A 19,618-nucleotide genomic window follows, 5' to 3' on the forward strand; every position below is an offset into this window, starting at 1 on the left:
GAAGCAATGTTTCATCACATGTAGTGCAAAATACACAACGACCAGCAGAGATCTTTCGGGCACGCAGCACCTCTCCAGTTGGAAGACCACCAATCAGCAGACTCCACAAGAAGACTTTTCCCTAATAGGGAACCTTAGACTTCCAAAGCTGAAGGAATCTTTCCTGCCACTTCTTTTTGCCATCCCTAATATGCCATAATTTATTCACCTTTGTAGTGACCCATCTCTTAGCCTCCACCATCTGATGGTATATCTGGTTAGCAAACCTCTTCTAAAAATCATCTGGAATCACAAACTTCCAATCACACTATGGATACAATGGCTGTAGCACTCGTAAAGGAGAGAACCTCTGAAGTGTGACCTGTATGGATCACAAACTTCCAATCACACTATGGATACAATGGCTGTAGCACTCGTAAAGGAGAGAACCTCTGAAGTGTGACCCATCTCTTAGCCTCCACCATCTGATGGTATATCTGGTTAGCAAACCTCTTCTAAAAATCATCTGGAATCACAAACTTCCAATCACACTATGGATACAATGGCTGTAGCACTCGTAAAGGAGAGAACCTCTGAAGTGTGACCTGTATGGATGACCAGATATCACAATATCCACAGGGTACCCGAAAGTGTTGACGAATACGTTGAAAAGAGTAAAGACGGGACTGCCCAAGAATAATATCATCAAAATCGAGCCATCCGATTAAACTTGAGTCTATGCAAATCTTTGTCCGGCCAATCCAACAACCTGGAGGAGACTAAGACCTCTCCAATTCACTTCCTTGCGAATCTCAAGAGGGCACCAAACTAAAAAACGTAAGATCTCTTGCCACAATGCAATCAAATGAGAAAGGAGAAAAGACCGGGTGGTCTTATTTGGTCTCGAGGAGTTAAGCACATGCCACTAGGAGGCACAAATAACCGTATTATCATGAGATATACCAGTCTTTTCAATGAAAAAATTTGCCATGTCCAACCAAGGATGACTCTGTGCGCATAACGCCTGCAAAAGGGCCAACCTCAAGGCTTTCATATGCACATTAACATCCAACATGGCTGCTCCCCCCATTCGTTTAGGTGTAGTCACATGCTGCCACGAAATCCAAACCTGACCCAACTGATTCCCCTTCTTTTTCCACAACATAAACCTGACAGGCTGAACAAGTTCCAAAAGGGACTTCTTAGTCCAGGGAAGGAGTGGCAAAAAGAACGATACCATACTGATCATAATACTTTGAGCAACTTTCAATCTAACATGTAAAGGCCAGCCTTGAGATTTCCAGTACATGAACCTGTCATGAATCCGAGAGGCCATCCAATCCAGTAAGGCCCGGGGTGCTACCTCCACCCCAATAGGATATCCCAAGTGTCTGGTTATATTTCCCTTTGGGATCACAATTCCATGCCAGCCCAAGGCCTGCAGATCAGTCTCCGTACAGAAGAGAAGTGTAGATGTCTGCGTATTAATATAAAGACTGAATGCCAAAGCAAAAAGATTCCATGCCACCATTGCCCAATTAACATTAGTGCAATCAGCCTTAAGGAACATAAAAGAATCATCTGCCAAAGATTGACCCACAAGTTGAGTACCACTGTGAAGAGTCAAGCCAACTATCTCACCTTGATCAGCCAACTTGTCCAACAATGAGAGCATCGGGTGAGTGACCAAAGCAAACGGCAAAGGGCTGAGAGGGCAGCCTTGCCTAAGAGATCAAGATAAGGCAATTTCTTCCGTGATCCCTCCATTAAGAGCAATACGAGCTACAGCTCCCTGACCAATAGTGTCAACTCTCTCTCTCTCTCTCTCTCTCTCTCTCTCTCTCTCTCTCTCTCTCTCTCTGTGCGCACACGCAAAGGCAGGCCGGCAAAAAAGGTACAGGCAGCAGGTGAAGCAAATATGTGTGGTCACAGGCCGGGACTGGGTTGTTACAGCCTACAAGCGCATCCTGTACCTGCACATGATCTGTGTGATCAGGTGCTCCCTATCTCAGACGATTTCAGTTGTATGCTGGCTAGGGTTTACTGCAGAGCCGCGCCACTCCTCATCTGTCCCCCCCCCCTCTCTCTCTCTCTCTCTCAAAACTTGATCTGCTAATTCAAAAATGTGCAATCCATTCCATCTATCTTGTAGATATCGGTAGTAAATTCGTTTGAAGGTTTGGTGGCCCTAAAAAAAAAGAAAGTAACACAATTTAAGAAATAGCCTTAATCCTACAATTGACCATGAATCATGAAATACATTCAAACCAAAATGGCATACAAAAATTGCAGCAAAAATCTTGACATGAACTAGGTGTTGCAGTTTAAACCTTGTGAATAACCCCTGATGTAATTGCAGGTGCAGCCAGCAGGCCTCCACACTCCCATAGAACACTGAGAAAGCCTCGATCATAGCAATAATCCATAACTCCTTTTGGCGTCAAAAAGTCAAATTCTACAATTTCAACTCCTTTCTTCTGCAGTCTTTGTTGAAAATCTCTTCTTGCACCCCTTTGTGTCATGACAATTGTAGGTGTATTAGTAACATCCCAAAGGTTTGCATCTTCAGGCAGTTTCAGAGTTCTTGACATGACTATTCTCGCTGGTAAGTGACCTCCTTCTTGCCTAGTTGTCAACCTTGGATCTGTTCACACAGATGAGTACTGCTGACTTCATTAATATGTCCACAATGGTATAGCTATTTCCCTTTAACACCAAAAAGGTAAGACTTACTATCTCGACGAACTGTGTTTCCTCCCACAATAATAGCATCACTCCTTCCACGAGTAGCAAACACCCTTTCTCGTGAAATCTTGCTACTAACCCAGGCTGCATGTCCTGTGCTGGCAGCAATCTTGCCTACCAGTTAAGATGTGAATATTCAGAAGCAAAAAAAAAGCAGCAGCTACCTTCCCTAAGCTTTCTTTCACCTTGTAAATAAGCACAACATAGCAAATCTCACCATCAAGGGTCATCGCATATTTTAAAGTAGAAAATGGAACGTGGAACAAAGCCCTGTAAAGAAGAGGGGCATTCACATTCTGACAAGCTTTCAATGCTTCCTGAAAAGTGACTGAACAAGTTAACACTAATACATCTGTTCCAAAATGCATTACTATGTTCATGAGTTAGCAATGAAATTTCTGGTAGTTGTATGCAAGCACTTAGACAGGCAAGAAGTCATGTTATCATGCACGTGTATCTATGTATATGCATGTACATTATGTGCATGTTCAAGCACATGTTTGGACTTGTGTATGTGCCCGTGAGCATGCATTCATTCAAATCACACACTAAGATCACAGTTTATTTTGCATATGTATCCTCCAAGATTGCACACATCCCTTTGCATTCAATGATGATCAATGTTTGTGTCAATAAAATCATGAGCAGTGACTTTTATATACCTCTAAAGATTCACATAACTGCAAAATCCTGTGTTCTTACCTCAAAAAAGGCACCTGTCTGTAAATCCTCTCCCAAGACTTCTACTGCAGTATAAGGACTCCTTAGCTCCTTTATGGCTTTACCTCTAAAATGCTGAAGAGGGTGACGAAGACCCACTACCACTCGAGAAACCCCTGCCTACACAGTCAACAGTGCCAATGAGATTTTCTACAAGCACAGCCAACAGTGCCAATGAGATTTTCTACAAGCTCCATTTGTTGTTTAAGGATGATGATTACACAATTCAACAATTAAAATTGCTGATGCTGCTTGTTTCCTACTTATTTTGGAATCTTTCACAGCATCAGTTCGTGGTTAATGCAAATTTTTAAATTCACATGTCAGTGGATTCTGTGAAAGTTTTGTCAACACACACAAGCATATTCATGCAGCAAAAGGAGATCCTCCAGGAATTGTTATCTGATAGTAAACTAAACTCACAAAGATAGGAGACAGTTGAACTATTTCTAAAAATAATGCTTATGTCACAAGACGAGCATTATCATTTATTTCTCAGCAGACTTCCCTGAGCTTATACACAAACTTGCTAATGTTACTGGTATACTTCCATCCAAAAGTAACCCAAACATTAAATATGATATTTTGTAAACCAAAATTTGCAGCTGTTTCTCAAAATACTTTTCTAGGTTTAGTATAATCAAAAGCCTTTATTGGAAAACCTACCTCAGCCAGGTAACACCTACCAAGGGAGACAAGGTGGTGACAACCAGAGTCATAGACAATGGCGAACTCAAACCCACACTACCACCAGTCAGCCATCACAGTCAATTTTGTTCTTAACTCCAGAGGGAGGCAAGGTGGTGACAACTAGAGTCATAGGCAATGGAGAACTCAAACCCACACTACCTCCAGTCAGCCATCACAAAGGACGCAAGCTTAGTCCATATTCGCGAGTTACCTCTTGGACGAGGCGACCGCCACTGTACCCAATCAAGCACATCTTCACCTATTTGGATTGTGGATAGTGGAGCCACCCATCCAGGACATCTTTGTCTCCCGAGAGCCTACATTCAGGAATATCCACATGGAAACTCCTTGATCAAGATCCATGGTCTAGGTTGCATCAAATTTGATATTGCCAAGGGCCGAGATCTCGCTTCGTTGGACAATGTGTACTATGTTCCCCAACTTGGAGTGAAACTTTTATCGATTCAACAACTTTGCCGATGAGGGTGAGCAATCAATCTTCTTTACAATGACCACAGTTGAGGTTATAGACTCTCAAATTGGTTTACTGATTGCTCATGGCAAGGTACACCCTAGTGGCCTTCATATGATGACTCAGTTCCTCTCCCATCCAACTACCAAGAACTCCAAAGTTCCACCGTTTCCGAGCTTTAGCCACCACACAAGATCATACAAACAACGACCATCTCTTGCATTTGCATTTTGGACACCTTGGGTATGACTCGCTCTATGAATTGTTATACCATCATATGGTCAAGGGCCTTCTATGTCTAAAATTGTCCAAGGATGTCTCTACAACGGCCAGCCTATCAGCTTGGGAAACAACTGTTGGGAATAAAGACTTACTGTGCCTTCTACAGTGTTCAAGTGTGAACTCACTCAATCTCGATCCCACAGCACCAAAAAACCGGTATCAGAGCAGGTGACTGGCATGAGAAGACGGACGACAGGCTCGACAGGCAACAGACTAGCGTGAGAAGACGGGTGTGTCGAGGCAAGCTCCATGTTGTCACAAACCTACAACAGTCGAGGCAACTCGGTCAAACGGCAAGCTTGACAAGCGCCAAGTGGGCAATAGGCTCCACATTGCAAGCGACAAGCTCCACGCCCTCCACGTTGGCGAACAACAGGCCACAAGCCTATCGGCAGGCAACAAGACAAATCGAGCGACACCAAGCGACAAATCTGACACGCCTTGATCAACACCAGGACAAGCTCGTCCTTTTTTTTTCCTTAATTTCTGGCATTCTTTTGCCGAGCATTCATACGCACAAGCACAACGTGCAATTTTGGCCAAGAAAATTGGTGCTTTTCTTCGATTTGGGAACTTTAGTGCAGGACAAGACAATCCAACTCAGAAATTGAACAAGCTAGTCCCTTGTGGAGCTTCCATCCTTCCTACAAAATCATTAGACAGATGAACTAACTCTAAGGGGAAAACTCAAGGTTTACCTTCAAGTTGTTATTGAGCCTAAAACACAGAAAAGAGATCGTACTCAGCTTGTGAGATCCCAGAAGGTCTTTTGACTCCATGGTTAGTCCGATGTCTCTCCGTTCATGTTGAAACTTCATGGAGCAAGCTATGAGACCCACTCCTACTCATTTCTCGATGGATTTGGCTCAAAAGAATGAAGCGATGATGTAGCATTCAAAGTCATCTTGCCCTCTTGTTATTCTTGCTTTTATGAAGAGCTTTCATAATTAAAGGCCTAGGTTTCTTTAGAGAGTACCTAGCTCTAAAACCATGTAAAGAAATGCTATAACACGCAAACACAAATATAATCGTACAACAAAGCACAAATTGAAAACAGAACACAACTAGGGTCAGGGGACTTGGAGACAATGAGCACGATGAATAATCTGGATGAATGCTTCTAAATAATACAATGCTCATGCAACAAACACACTGTGTAGTGATTTGTGAATGAATACTAAACCTCAAACTCTCATGTCTCAAGGATCGAGGCAGAGATAATGAGTTGGAGGATGTATCGTACTCCAACGAATCCCAAAATGCAAAAAGATAGCCTCTGAAGACATTTGGCAGCAACAGACGCGGTAATGTGGATGCAGAATCTGCGTCAGATATGAAGAGCAAAGAGAAAAACTGAAAAGTTGAAAACGCAGTCTCTAAGATGTGGGTGACAGACAAATGAGCTCCATGAAGGTCAAAATGCAGCAAGTAGCAATACACCCAGCCTCAAGGATGTCAAACGCAACAGTAGAACTGTCATCACTAGCTAGGGAGGGTCGCTAGGAGGCAAACGCAATTGTAAACATGTCTTGGATCAGCTGGCAGCACCTGGAAGCAATCGTCTCGTAGTAAACACAACCTATTAAGTGTGGTGGAGAGAGGGTGAAAGCAGCAACAGGGGAGATTAGTAAGAAGATAGCTAGAAAGAAGCACCAGTGGGTACTAGACAAGTTGGGGCAGCTTCGACTAAGATATCCTCTATGAACGAGGTGCGGGCAACAAAGCTCTAGCACCTACAAACTACCAAAACAAGATTAGTCTGAGTGGGAGGGCAAGCTATCTATTTATAGTAAAATTGGAGCCCCCCAAATCAGGGTTTACAAGTGGGACATTGAAACTCTCTCGAACCACGTCTATTTAAAAGAAATGTTTAAAATTCATACATTAACTTGAATTTCGGGGTTGTTTAATTAAGGCTAATGATATTTTATCTCAAAACCTAGGATCTCAGAGACGGTGATACCCTATATTTTGTCAGTTTATCATCTCCAAATTGTGAGCTCCATCGAAGTCTAACAAAGACCAAAACACAAGAATCTTTGGGGCTGAAACTAGTAAACACAAGTGTAACCACTGGAATGTGATGCAAATGACCAACAAAGGCTATAGGAAGCTGGGCAACAGCAAGGATGTGAGCTGATGCGCCTATAAAACCTGAAAATGCAAGGAGCAAAGCTGAAAAGAGAGTGACAAATGATGAGAACACTTGAAAGAAATACCCTCACCTTTGTCCAAGAGTGAAGGATGGAGCTATATCATCAAAGCCTCCCTCTACCTCTACCCCAATTGTTACGTATGAGTCCATGTTCCTTCACATCCATGAGATGGAGAAGCCTTCTTTCTTGACTGTCTCAACTTCAAAGAGGCCTTGGCTCATCAACAGTCGTGCTTCAAGTCATACGACCCAATTGTAGACCATAGTACTTGAACAAAGCCAAAAGGTCCACTAGGTAATGCTATGTGGGCAAAATGTTGTGCCAATTGGTCAATACTCGGGGGTGGGAATGCCAGAGTAGCTAACCCATGGGAATAGTGACCCCAAGGTGCTTGGTTTGGGGGGAGAACCCCCACCTTGCACCTTAACATCTGGTTGTGCAAAAGCAAAGGACCTACATGTGAAAGATATGCCTATGTTTGATAATCCCCCTAGTGTGGTGTATAGTGTAACTGGTGGAAGTATGAACGGAGATGTGAATCAAGGTATAAATGGAGGTATAGGAGCAGCGAAAGGAAAGGGTGGGACTGAAAATTGTGGTGTAGAAGGGATTCAAGTGAGTAAGGTTGATTGACTTTGTGACAAAAATTGAAATGTAGAAGACGTAATGAATGAAGATGAAACACCAATATCAAACTAACTAGAAGCAAAACTTAATGAAGAATGTCACACGGACGTGTCCATTTTTTGAGATGCTTTGCTCTTGCTAGTCACATTTGATTAATTTAATGATTAAATATGCAATGTTGTAAGGCACATGTAATGCATATGGTAGTTATTTCATGGTAACAAGCCAAGGGCTCGGAGAAAGCAGTGAGAGTGTCGAAGGTAAAAGTTGTGACAAGTTATGCCAGCTGGGTTTTGGGTGTGTGTCAGTTGATGTCAATTTGGCACTGGGACAATTAATTGGCCAATAAGTGCCATTGGTGACACTAGGGACTAGGCACTAATTAATTAATATACGCCTAGCCAAGGGTCAATTAAGGTTGGGGATCACTTGAGGTTGCAACTGGCCTAACCAATTAAATTGTGGATGAGCATATCTAATTTTGGGCAGGGTAAGAAGGGCTGAAATTAATTTTCAAAATTAATTAAAATTAATTAAATGGCTGGAATTTGCTAGAAAATGGGATTAGAAGGCTGCCACTTGTGGCAAAAATACCCACACAATGGGGGAGAAGGCTGTTCAGGGGCTGTAGAGGTCCATTCAATTCAATGCTGGCTATGAGAGAGAGAGAGAGAGAGGAAGCTGCTAATCAGATTTTGGAGCTGTGGACAACATTCTGGAGCAAGCGACAACCTCTTCCTTTGAGAGGCAGGCAAGAGCAGGGATGCACTCAACTAGGGCTGGCGACAGCATTCTAGGGGCTCTAGACAACATGTAACTGTATCAAATGCTGATCAGAGCAGGCAGCAAACAGTTTTAGGGGTTTTCCAGCCATGCAAACTCAGAATTTTCTCTCCTCTCTGCATTCTCTTGCCTTCTCTAGTCCATTCTCTGATTACCTCATCAAATCTATGCCATTTAAAGGAGTTCTCAGCCAAATTTGGTGGGCAGCTGTGGAATTTCTCCAATAAACCCTATTTTACAGCAAAAATTAGGGTTTAGGAGTCACCTTGGGACCCATGTCAGCAGTTAGAGGCATTGTACTGAAATCAACAGCTGGAATTCAAGGAATTACCAAGGATTTCACGTGCCAGCCCATCCTATTTGATTTGGGGCAGAAACTAGGGACAGAAATTTACAGCAAAAAATAGGGTTTAGCAACCACCTTGGGACCTGTGCCAACAATTAGAAGCACTATCCACTAGTATCAGTAGCTGGAATTCAAGGAATTCCCAAGGACTTCAGATGCCAGCCCATTTTGTTTGACTTGGGGCAACATTTGGCCAAGTCCAATTTGTAAAAGTCCCAAGTGAAGATCAAGAGGCTATGCCAACATAGAGACCACCTTCTATGGGTCTGGGACCAAATAGCCGAGAACACACAGCAATACACCCTCCAAGAGTTCTAAGACCCTCGGCCACCCCCTCTACAACAAGAACTGTAGCCAACTGACCAATGGCCCCACCCCGAGGAGTCACCTCGAATAGAGCTACAGAGAGAGGCAAAGCTCGCCACCCACACCCAGCAGGCCCACGCCCCCACAGGAGACATCAACTAAAAATACAGCGGATACTACAGCGCCACCGGGGAGCCATACCCCGCCGCTTCAACCTCTCCATGCTAGACAAGCCCATGCGGAACATATTAAGATGACCACGCTCCATGAGCAATTCCACACTGCACTTGAAGTACATCTAGATTGTATCGAAGTCTCTATACCATTTTGTACGTACTCGCCTAGTTCACCATAACACTAGATAGTAGCTTTACTGGGACTTGGAAAACTTCCCAGACATTTTGTATATAACCTTTTGGTCTCATAGGCCAACTTGGCCTTTTGTAGACGTTAATATAACTTTCCTTCTCTCTCTCTCTCTCTCTCTCTCTCTCTCTCTCTCTCTCTCTCTCTCTCTCTTAAAACTGATCTAGATGCCCTTCAACAGCCCAAAAACGTTTTCTTAGTTTGCATGGATATTTGTGCCAAGTAGTAGCCTTCTAAACCCATTTTTCAGCATTATCCGTCATTAAAGTATTTTTCAAAATTAAATAATTCTGAAAATTAATTTCAGCCCTTCAACCTTGATCAAAATTAAATGTGTCCATCCATAATTAGCTTGGCTTAAAGTATTTTTCAAAATTAAATGATTCTAAAAATTAATTTCAGCCCTTCTGACCCTACCCAAAATTAAATGTGTTCATCCATAATTAACTTGGCTAGGCCATTTGCAACCTAGAGTGGTTCCCAACCTCTATTGACCCTTAGACTGGCATTAATTAATTAATTAATGCTAGTCCCTAATGTCACCACTAACACTTATTTATCAAACAACTATCCTAGGATACAAAACTAACACCAATTAGCAACCAAAGCCCAGCTGGCATAACTTATCACAACTTTTGCCTTTGACACCTACTGCATCCTATCAGAAGTGGATGCAAAGATGGAAGCGTGCAAAACTACTATAATAGTGAACACAAGAAACAAAGGAAAAGAAAAACATTGCAAAAGAAAAGAACATTGCACAAAAAACTGAGAAGCACTAAAATAAGTATAATGTGTCCAACCCTAAATGGCATGCACACACATACATATAAACTAACATATCCGCTAACACCCTCTCTCAGATCATGGGTGATCTGGTACAATATAATGATACAATAATAAAAACCCATCATAGTCCATACAACAATAACCACCAAAAGCGAACCGTGGATATCCAAGTAGGGAGTAGCCAGTCCACCACCAAGATGCCTCAAAGAGAATCTGAGGTCAATGTCGATCGTATCAGCTTCTGAAAATAGAGAAGAATCAAAGCAGCTATCAAAGTTTGTCAACAATGTCTCACAGTACCATACAAGACCATCCTGTCAAAAATGCATCTAAACATATGTGACCGCAGATTCCCCACATTTGGTCTCAAACCACCAAAGTGTCCCCTTATCTGAACTCCAACTAGGAGCCAAGTCTGTTCTCTATTAAATATCTCATCATGAACCTAGATATCAATCCCAACTCTAGGATTTGAATTGTGAACCTACAAAAAATACGTCAAGGAAACCCCCCTCTAAATCCTATGCACCTATATACCTGTACAGATGAGACACAATTGCCCCACCTCACCACCTTCTTGTTAGCAGAGTATTTGTCAGCTCATGTGTGAGTCTGAGCTTGGGTATCCATGGTTCTACTTGGTGGTTCTATGTTGTATAGTTTCTGATCCCTTTTCATTGTACTATTGTATTGTATCAGATCACCCATGATCTGAGAGAGGGTGTCAGCAAAGTATTTGTCAGCTCATGTGTGAGTCTGAGCTTGATCTGAGCTGGGCATTTTTATTAGGTATTTTAGGTATTTTTCTGGTATGGCATTTTATGTCATTGGGGCATTTTATGCACCAGTCGGCCAGCATTAAATGCTGTCCGACCAGCATTATTGCTCCCCACTTTTTCAACCTATTTATACTCAGTGGCTCCTCCTCAGTCAGTCACTTCATTTCACCATCTGCAGACTCTGTGGAGAGAGGAGCCAGTGCCAGCGCCCACGCAGCCAGTGACTCACTGTTGTATGCGACTGTCTCGTGTTCAGATATATGGATTCCATTTCCCGTGCATACATCTGAGTTCTCATCTGTATCGTGTTCTTTTCTTTTCTCTTTTTGTCTTGTGTTTCAGCAGTTTATTTCAGCACATGTTTATGCTTCCACCGCTACTCCACTTCTGACATGGTATCAGTTTTCAGGATTTGTGTTTCTGCTGTGTTTTCTTGCTGATTTCAGGACTGTTTTGTACCCCTGCTGATCGGACGACTGCTATCGCAGCCAGGCGACCTGTTTTGGGGCTGTTTTCAGCCTGCGTTTTTTGCAGTTTTGCCATCGCCTGCTGCCTCCGCACCCTCTACTGCCTACGCACCCTCTGCTGCCTGCGTTTTTCATCTGCAGCTGCTGGCGACAGTTTTCTACCTGTTTTTCTCCAGTTTACAGCCTGCGTTTTGCTGATTCAGCATCTCTCGTGGCTGGGTGACTGTTACTTCAGGCCGTTTTCTCTATTTTTGGCAGTTTTTGACTGATTTTTTAACTTTCTGCAGTAGATTTTGTCTTCTATTGATCAGATTTTGGGTTATATTGCATGTGAACTCTCATTTTCTACAGTCTGTGCTTGTGTTTTGGCTGTGTTTCCTCTCTCAATTCCATCTCTTCTCTACTTCTCTTCTTATCCTCTCCATATGGCTCCTCCGTGCACTTCCACTGATGATAAGTTACATGGACCTGATTATCTCACATGGAGTGCTGTCATGAAAGCTTGGTTTGTGCAGAAGCGGTTATGGTACATCGTCTGTGGAGCTATTCCTCGACCTTTCCGTCCTTTTCTTCTTTCTGAAGATTTTGATGAGGACAACCATGCGACATCCTTGAGATTACAGGGGCGGCTTCTGGCACATTATGGAGGTGAGGCTTATGTAGCTTCAGAGAGGGGTGACGGGAAGAAGAAGTCGAAGGCCCAGTGTTACCACTGTGGCAAGAAGGGATATTTGCGGAAGGACTGCAAGAAGTTAGCGGCTTCCAGGAAGAAGGAGCAGAAGACGAAGCGGGATGCTGGCTCTACCGATGAGTCCTCTCCTTCATCAGATTCCGACTCTGATCCTCCGGCCAAGGTGAAGTCCAAGGCGTGGAAGGGATCCTCTTCTTTGGATCACGGGAAGGGCTTGGTGGCCCCTTCCTCGGCTGCTTTCTAGTGGTGGTGGTGAGGTCATCCCTCACGACTCTCTTGTGCCAGAGAGGGAGTGTGAGCGGGTGTTCAGATGGGGCAGCCGCGCCTCATCTATACTTTTATACAGGTGCACAGGTTCCAGAGAGGGACGTCCCTGACGCATCGCCTTCAGTCTAGCGGAATCAAATCCTGGAGCTGGGATTGACATCCAGGTTCATGCTGAGCTGGTTATTTGACAGAGAGCGGGAGGCTTTCGTCTAGAGCTCACATGAGGGGATACTTTGGTGGTCTGGCCAAAGGCGGGGACTCCATGGTCACATATGTTCAGAGGCATTTTTGACAGGCTGGTCTTGTATGCTACTGCGAGACATTGGTGATGGACACAGAGACATGCTATGATCTTCTCTATTTTCAGGTGTTTGGTACGATCGACATCGACATCAGGTTCTTTCCGAGGCACCTTGGTGGTGGCTTGATCACCCACTGCTTGGGTATCCATGGTTCTACTTGGTGGTTCTATGTTGTATAGTTTCTGATCCCTTTTCATTGTACTATTGTATTGTATCAGATCACCCATGATCTGAGAGAGGGTGTCAGCAAAGTATTTGTCAGCTCATGTGTGAGTCTGAGCTTGATCTGAGCTGGGCATTTTTATTAGGTATTTTAGGTATTTTTCTGGTATGGCATTTTATGTCATTGGGGCATTTTATGCACCAGTCGGCCAGCATTAAATGCTGTCCGACCAGCATTATTGCTCCCCACTTTTTCAGCCTATTTATACTCAGTGGCTCCTCCTCAGTCAGTCACTTCATTTCACCATCTGCAGACTCTGTGGAGAGAGGAGCCAGTGCCAGCGCCCACGCAGCCAGTGACTCACTGTTGTATGCGACTGTCTCGTGTTCAGATATATGGATTCCATTTCCCGTGCATACATCTGAGTTCTCATCTGTATCGTGTTCTTTTCTTTTCTCTTTTTGTCTTGTGTTTCAGCAGTTTATTTCAGCACATGTTTATGCTTCCACCGCTGCTCCACTTCTGACACTTCTCACACTCCCTCTCTAACACGAGAGTTCAGAGGGATACCATGCATCACCTGTAATAGCAACCTAGAAGAACCATCGTCAGGGCCACATAGCTGGAGCCTAAACCTAGACCGCGAGATCAAAAAGACTCGCCAAGAGAGTCGCTACCCTTTGTCACCATCTACACCTACTCCTCCTGTAAAGCTGCTAATGTCCTGCAGTCCTTTCGGAGGTATCCGTTCTTGCCACAATAATAGCATTGAGACTTGGTCTTCTTCTTCTATACGTCACCCCTCTCTCAAATGGGAACATCTAGAGCACCAAGATATAACATCCGCGCCAAAACCTGAATCTCATCAGAGCAAGTCTCAAACGCGACACTCATAGATGAGTAAAAAATGTCTGCATACTGACCATTAGGAGGAGATGCTGAAGAAGCCATGATGAGGGAGAGACAAAGAAGATGAGGAGAGGCAAGGGATCTTAAGGAATAAAAGGAGACCAAAAATACAAACTCACAAGGATTACACAAGTGCAAAGCAACAAAGAAAGCACATACAAAAAATATCAATAGTAACCAAAGTGTAATGATGAGAACAGAACAATTGGATGCACATAAAGCCTCTCTAAAGCTAACGAGTGTATCACAAAGGAAAAAGATCGACCAAGCACAATTAGAACAAACCTAAAATATTGAGGCCCAACAAAACAAAAACAAAAAGCAAAACACAAAGGCAAATCAGTAAAATGTAGTCAGTAACTGCATTAAATGCAATCAATCTGCATAAGAACACATCGCCTCAAACTATTGCCCCCAAAACACAAAAGAGGGAGGGTCAAAAACACGTCCCCAACCCTGAAACAGCCCAAAAAACCGTAAATGCAAATGGCAAACAGCAAATCGCTGATGGAAACAAACTGAAAATTAGCGGTGAAACGGAAACGGTGGGGGAACAGTAAAAACGGAGTTTCATCTCCAGGAAGAAACGGGGAAACGGGAAAACGGGGATACAAGGAAATATGTAACCGCGATTTAATATATAATATAGATAATAGATGACAATAAGCCACACTTGTCACTTGATCGAGAAATACTTGACATACATGATGATTAACATACAATTGATTATTGACATTGAAATTTGATACTATCATACTAGGTCGGAGGTCCTAAATCCTAACTTCTATAACGTATTACCTATAGCTTGCACCAATTTCCAAAATCGAAAGATACATCAGGATCAAGGTTGTCTACGTCCGACGGATGGGTCAACTCGTCCGACCGGTCCTGTCCCGTCCTCTACGTCCAGTCCCGTCCAGACCCGTTCGGTCGTTTCCTGCGAGCTGTTCGACTGCGCTCCGTCACCCGTCCGACTGCGCCCCACCATCACTCGTCCGGTCCACTGTCCGTTCCCTGCGGCTTGTCCGACTGCGCCCCATCACCAGTGACCGTTATGCCTGGGCGTTGCAGCCAGTAAAATTGTAAACGGTCGCTTTTTTGACCATTTTCAAGCGGCCAGGGCCTAAGCCCGTTTTTCTTTTCATTCTTACCTTTCTTTTCTTTTTTCTTTCTTACGTTTCTTTTCTTTTTTACCTTTCTTTTTCTTTTCTTTCTTACCTTTCTTTCTTTCTCACAAAGACTCAAAAGAAAAGATTAAAGATTCTCTCTCTCTCTCTCTCTCTCTCTCTCTCTCTCTCTCTCTCTCTCTCTCTCGGGCCAACCCTAAACTCCAAAGCACTCTCCCTTTCTATAAAATCTCCCCTCCCCCACCGTCTCATTCATCCTTTCAAGTTCTCCACCCCTCCTACTCCTTTCAAGCTCTTCATCCTTCCTACTCTCTCAAGCTCTCTCCTTGAGTCCTCCCTTAATCTCTCAACCCTTCCAAGTTCCAACCTCCTCCTTCATCAAGCTATAGCCTCTCTCTACTCCCTCAACCTCTCTTCTCCTTCAAGCTCTCTACTCTTTCCGCTCCTTTCTTCAATCATCTCACCCTCCACCCGTGACCCTCAAGGCTCTCTCTATATATCATCAATGGCACCCCCTCTCCATGAGGCTTTTCGCTTGCATTGTGCCTACTTCGAAAACGAGTGAAGGAGAAATCCAACACTTGCAAGTGGCAATGCAAGTATTAACCAAAGCTCCAAATCTCATCCGTCACTCGCCTTCTCATCCACCTTTGCAAATTAGGAGGGGAAGCCACACGATGTCCCGGTATTCCTGACGATGTCTATGAAGATTGTCGTCAGAAATACTTGCCATTGAAGCGACGCAAAGGCCTTTCAAGGGCAAGTGAGGAGGTGATCTCTCCCGATCATGAGGTCTCGGATGCGGAAGACGATCCCTCTCCAACTGTCTCGGTTTTCTCCGTTGGAGGGACCTCTTCTATCCCATCTAGAAAAAGCCATTCAAGTGGTACACCTATGCCCAAGAGACAAGCCACTCTTGCCCAAGCAACGGGGCAAGTTTCCGGTCCTCTCTCCTTTCTCAAGGAGAGGCAAAGGCAAGCCGAAAATGGTCGCCCATGCTGTAAATCACTTGCACAATGAAGAACATGTCCAAACACAAACGAAAAGTCAAAACACAGACCTGCACCAGCATAAAACAGTAGCAAAAACCCTAATCCTAAAATCTGATACCATGTCAGAAGTGGATGCAGTGATGGAAGTATGGAAAGCTGTTGAACATGAGATAAAGGAGAAAAGAAACACTACAAAAGAAAAGAACACTACACAAAGAGCTCGAAAGCAAAGAGATGCTCAGGAAATGGAATCCATATACCAAGATCTGAGACTGTACAGATCTAATGTGAGTCACTAGCTATCAAGGCACTAGCATTGGCTCCCTCTCTCCATCAAAACCTGAAGGTGGTAAATGACAATGACTAAGGAGGAGGAGCCCCAATATATAGGCATGAAATAGGTCTCAGATTTTCTGATCAGCCAGCATTAATGTTGGTCCACTAGCATCACAAATGCCAAAACTAGCATAAAATCACCACAACAAAAATGCCAAGTACAATGTGCTCAGCCCTAAATGGCATGCATAAACTCACACATGAACTAGCATATCTGCTAAGACATCCTCATGGTCCTTGGCATGTTACCATGAAATAATTGCCATGTGCAGCACGTGCTAAATAATCTTGCACGTTTGATTAGTAACTTAATCAAATTTATTAGTAAGATTAAAGCATCTCAAAATTTCACGTCCCTGTGACAAACCTCCCCCTTAAAATCCCTGCAATCATCCTCAATTGCACTACATTGTGCCAAAGATATAACATATTGCACCAAAAGACATCGCTGTCACAACATTGGCCATTGTTATCTAACCATGCGATATGCCCCAAATCTACTGAAAATTTCCAACCAGCATAAACATTAGATAATACTGAAAAACAATCTAGAACTATTACTAGAAACCCATTGGATGCATCCATAACTCATGTTTCTCAACTATTCTGACTATCAACCATAGAAAAGCATTAATTCAGTATAAACCATGGCTGAAAAGATCAATGGCATTCACTAACATGCTGCTATCCATGGAACTGATCATAAACCAATCATAAATTGATCACTTGCTAATCTGAGAACTGATCACAAATTGTTGCAGATGTGATCCGAAAGTTGAAACCAATCACAAACTAATTGTAAAACTAATTCCAAAAGTGACCATAAACTATTCTCAAAACGTATCAAAAAACGAAGCTGAAACTGAATTTTGTCTCAGAACTGAGGCAAAAACTTATGCCAAATTAATCATAAACTAATGTAAAATTATAGTTCCAATGCCCGAGTGAAACTCATACTCATCTACATACATCTCACAATGGCTAGTACGATGAGTAGTGACCCCATGGCAAACATACTATCAGCACAATACCTTGGATGCATATTGAATACATCCAAGATCCACTACATAGAAGAGCTATCCATAACCGGTGAGTAGTGACCCCATGGCAAATATACTATCAGCACAGTACCTTGGATGCATGCTGAATACATGCAAGATCCACTACATAGAAGAGCTATTCATAACCGGTGGAGTGAAAGTGCTACTTCTCTCTTAAGCATCAGGCAATGCTCCACACCCCTACTCTATTGTACCTAATTGAGCCCAATCCAAAGTCAGCTCTAACTAAAAGGCATCTAGGTAAAGCTACAATAAGTAAAGATGGTCTGCCAAGTCGTCCTCTTCCATCCATTGGTGAATAGTTCTAAAACTTCACCAAATATCTCTTGGAAACTTTATCTTAGGCACATCCTTGATCTAATATGTATCTCATGATCCCCACTTTTCAAATCTATACAACTAAATATGGCTGACCTCTAAAATCTATCATAACATTATCGATCCAAGGGATCCAAAACCGATTCTTTATTGTGATCTTGTTCAAAGCATAATAGTCAATACACATACGCCATGAACCGTCTTTTTTCTGCACCAAAAGCACTAGAGAACAAAGAGGAGATGAGCTGGGCTGAATCGGCCCTCTTTCTATAACAGCTCATTCACATGACTCAATCTCCTCCTGTTGGACTGCACTAACTCTGTAGGGTAGCTTATTAGGTGGGCTACTTCCAAGGATAAGATCTATACCATGATCTTCAAGCCTTTTAAGTGGTAGTTTCCCTAGAAGTGACTAAGAGAAGCAATCAGCATACATTTTCAAAAATGATATTTCATTACTTTGGTAATTGCAACTGCAGATACAACAAGCACAAATTCCCCTTTCAACTTTGCATCAAGTGTGAGTGTCTTTCTCTTATGCTGAATAGTGATCTCTTTTGCATGTGAATCAATCCCTATATGCATACGGTGACAACGTGGCATATCAAGCAACACATCACAACCCTTAAGTGGAGCAATGAAGAACTCTTCACTATCCACATATCCCTATATATGCACATTTGTGTGTTCCCTTCGGCATCAAATACTCCCCATCTACCTTGCCCAAATCAGTCTTCTTCTATACTATGTCCCGACAAACCCCAATTATCCCAAGGACACCTTTTATTGGTCACCTTTCATTCCAATGGCAGCATCTTCTTTGTTTTCTTGCACGTACGTTATTGAAGGACTTCTATGGCCAACGAATATGCTATGGGGAATCAAGTGGTTCGGGATCATTCCGGATCCTTCCGACCGACCACCATCTTATTACTATTTCCCGTTATATTCTTCCAGGGCTTCTAGTCCCCAATTGGTATTGATGGCATCTCCTCAATAGGTATCACTCCTACCCTCTCTCTCTCCATCCGATAAGCTAGATGGGACGAACTACCCTCTATGGTTGTATCACATGGAGTGCCTCCTCGACGATTATGACCTTTGAGATTTTGTTACAATCCCTATATCCTAGCCTATCATGGATCCTCATGATAATGTGACAACAAATTCAACAGCTTTATGGGGTTGACTAAATGCCAGATCCCGCTCTTCTCTCCTTTTGAGTTGTACAGATTCTGTGCTCGTGCATGTTAGACATCTCTGCACCACTACAGAGATTTGGAGGAGATTGACATCTCTCTTTCGAATACACATTTGAGCATGAATTATCTCTTGTGTTAAAGCTGTGACAGCTTTCTATTGCAAATTCCCCTGCCACACCCATTCCCAATTGTTCACCATTTATCCCACAAGTTCCATCCCATCCCCCACCATCTCCTCTAGTGGTTTCCTCGCACCTCCCATTCCTTTCAAAGGGGAACGATATTGGTGATGCAACTGTGGATTTCCTGGCCCTTTGTGTTTCAAAGGGGGCATGTTTCAAAGGGGGCATCCCAAGATCATGAGGAGTTGCTTCAGGGTTTCCAATCTACTTTCGGCATTTCTTTTATGCAACTACCCCTTTTCTTCATCATTGAGCCACCATTCCCTACCACTTGGCCCTTGGTCCTTGGTGTTTCTATGCAGGTTATGGCGTCTTCAATAGTTCCTCACTATTAACTCATAGTTGGGTTAGAGGCTTGGCTCACCCATTCCCGACTAGGGTTTTTTGGACTGATCTGTTTGAGGCCTCTCTATTTTCATTGCCCTTTGGTGGCTTTCTGTTTGTTTGGATTTTTATATGGAAGGGGGGTCTTGCTCCTTGGCTGGCTATCTTCATCGACGGACTACATCGGCATTGGAACTCTTCTGCTTCCCTCGGATCCACCTCTCCTTTGACCTTCCG

General features: G+C 43.2%; 1 protein-coding gene across 5 annotated transcripts in view; it reads right to left on the reverse strand.

Moving 5' to 3' along the window:
- Positions 1-19,618, reverse strand: part of LOC148021598 (cytidine/deoxycytidylate deaminase family protein) — a 63,704-nt gene that overhangs the window by 34,793 nt on the left and 9,293 nt on the right. For all 5 annotated transcript variants that reach the window (XR_015694346.1, XR_015694347.1, XM_087697042.1 and 2 more), the window contains exons 2-5: positions 3,427-3,564; positions 2,942-3,041; positions 2,713-2,838; positions 2,310-2,623 (exon numbers count right to left, since the gene is read on the reverse strand). Coding sequence is in view for 3 of the 5 variants with exons in the window: in XM_087697042.1 (XP_087553168.1) it covers positions 2,310-2,623; positions 2,713-2,838; positions 2,942-3,041; positions 3,427-3,564 (678 nt within the window). In the remaining 2 variants the exon portion in view is untranslated. The remainder of the gene's footprint in view (positions 1-2,309; positions 2,624-2,712; positions 2,839-2,941; positions 3,042-3,426; positions 3,565-19,618) is intronic.

Source organism: Lygodium microphyllum, chromosome 17, assembly GCF_053477565.2.
Source record: "Lygodium microphyllum isolate KBCC chromosome 17, Lygodium_microphyllum_v1.1.10, whole genome shotgun sequence".
Classification (NCBI taxonomy): domain Eukaryota; kingdom Viridiplantae; phylum Streptophyta; class Polypodiopsida; order Schizaeales; family Lygodiaceae; genus Lygodium; species Lygodium microphyllum.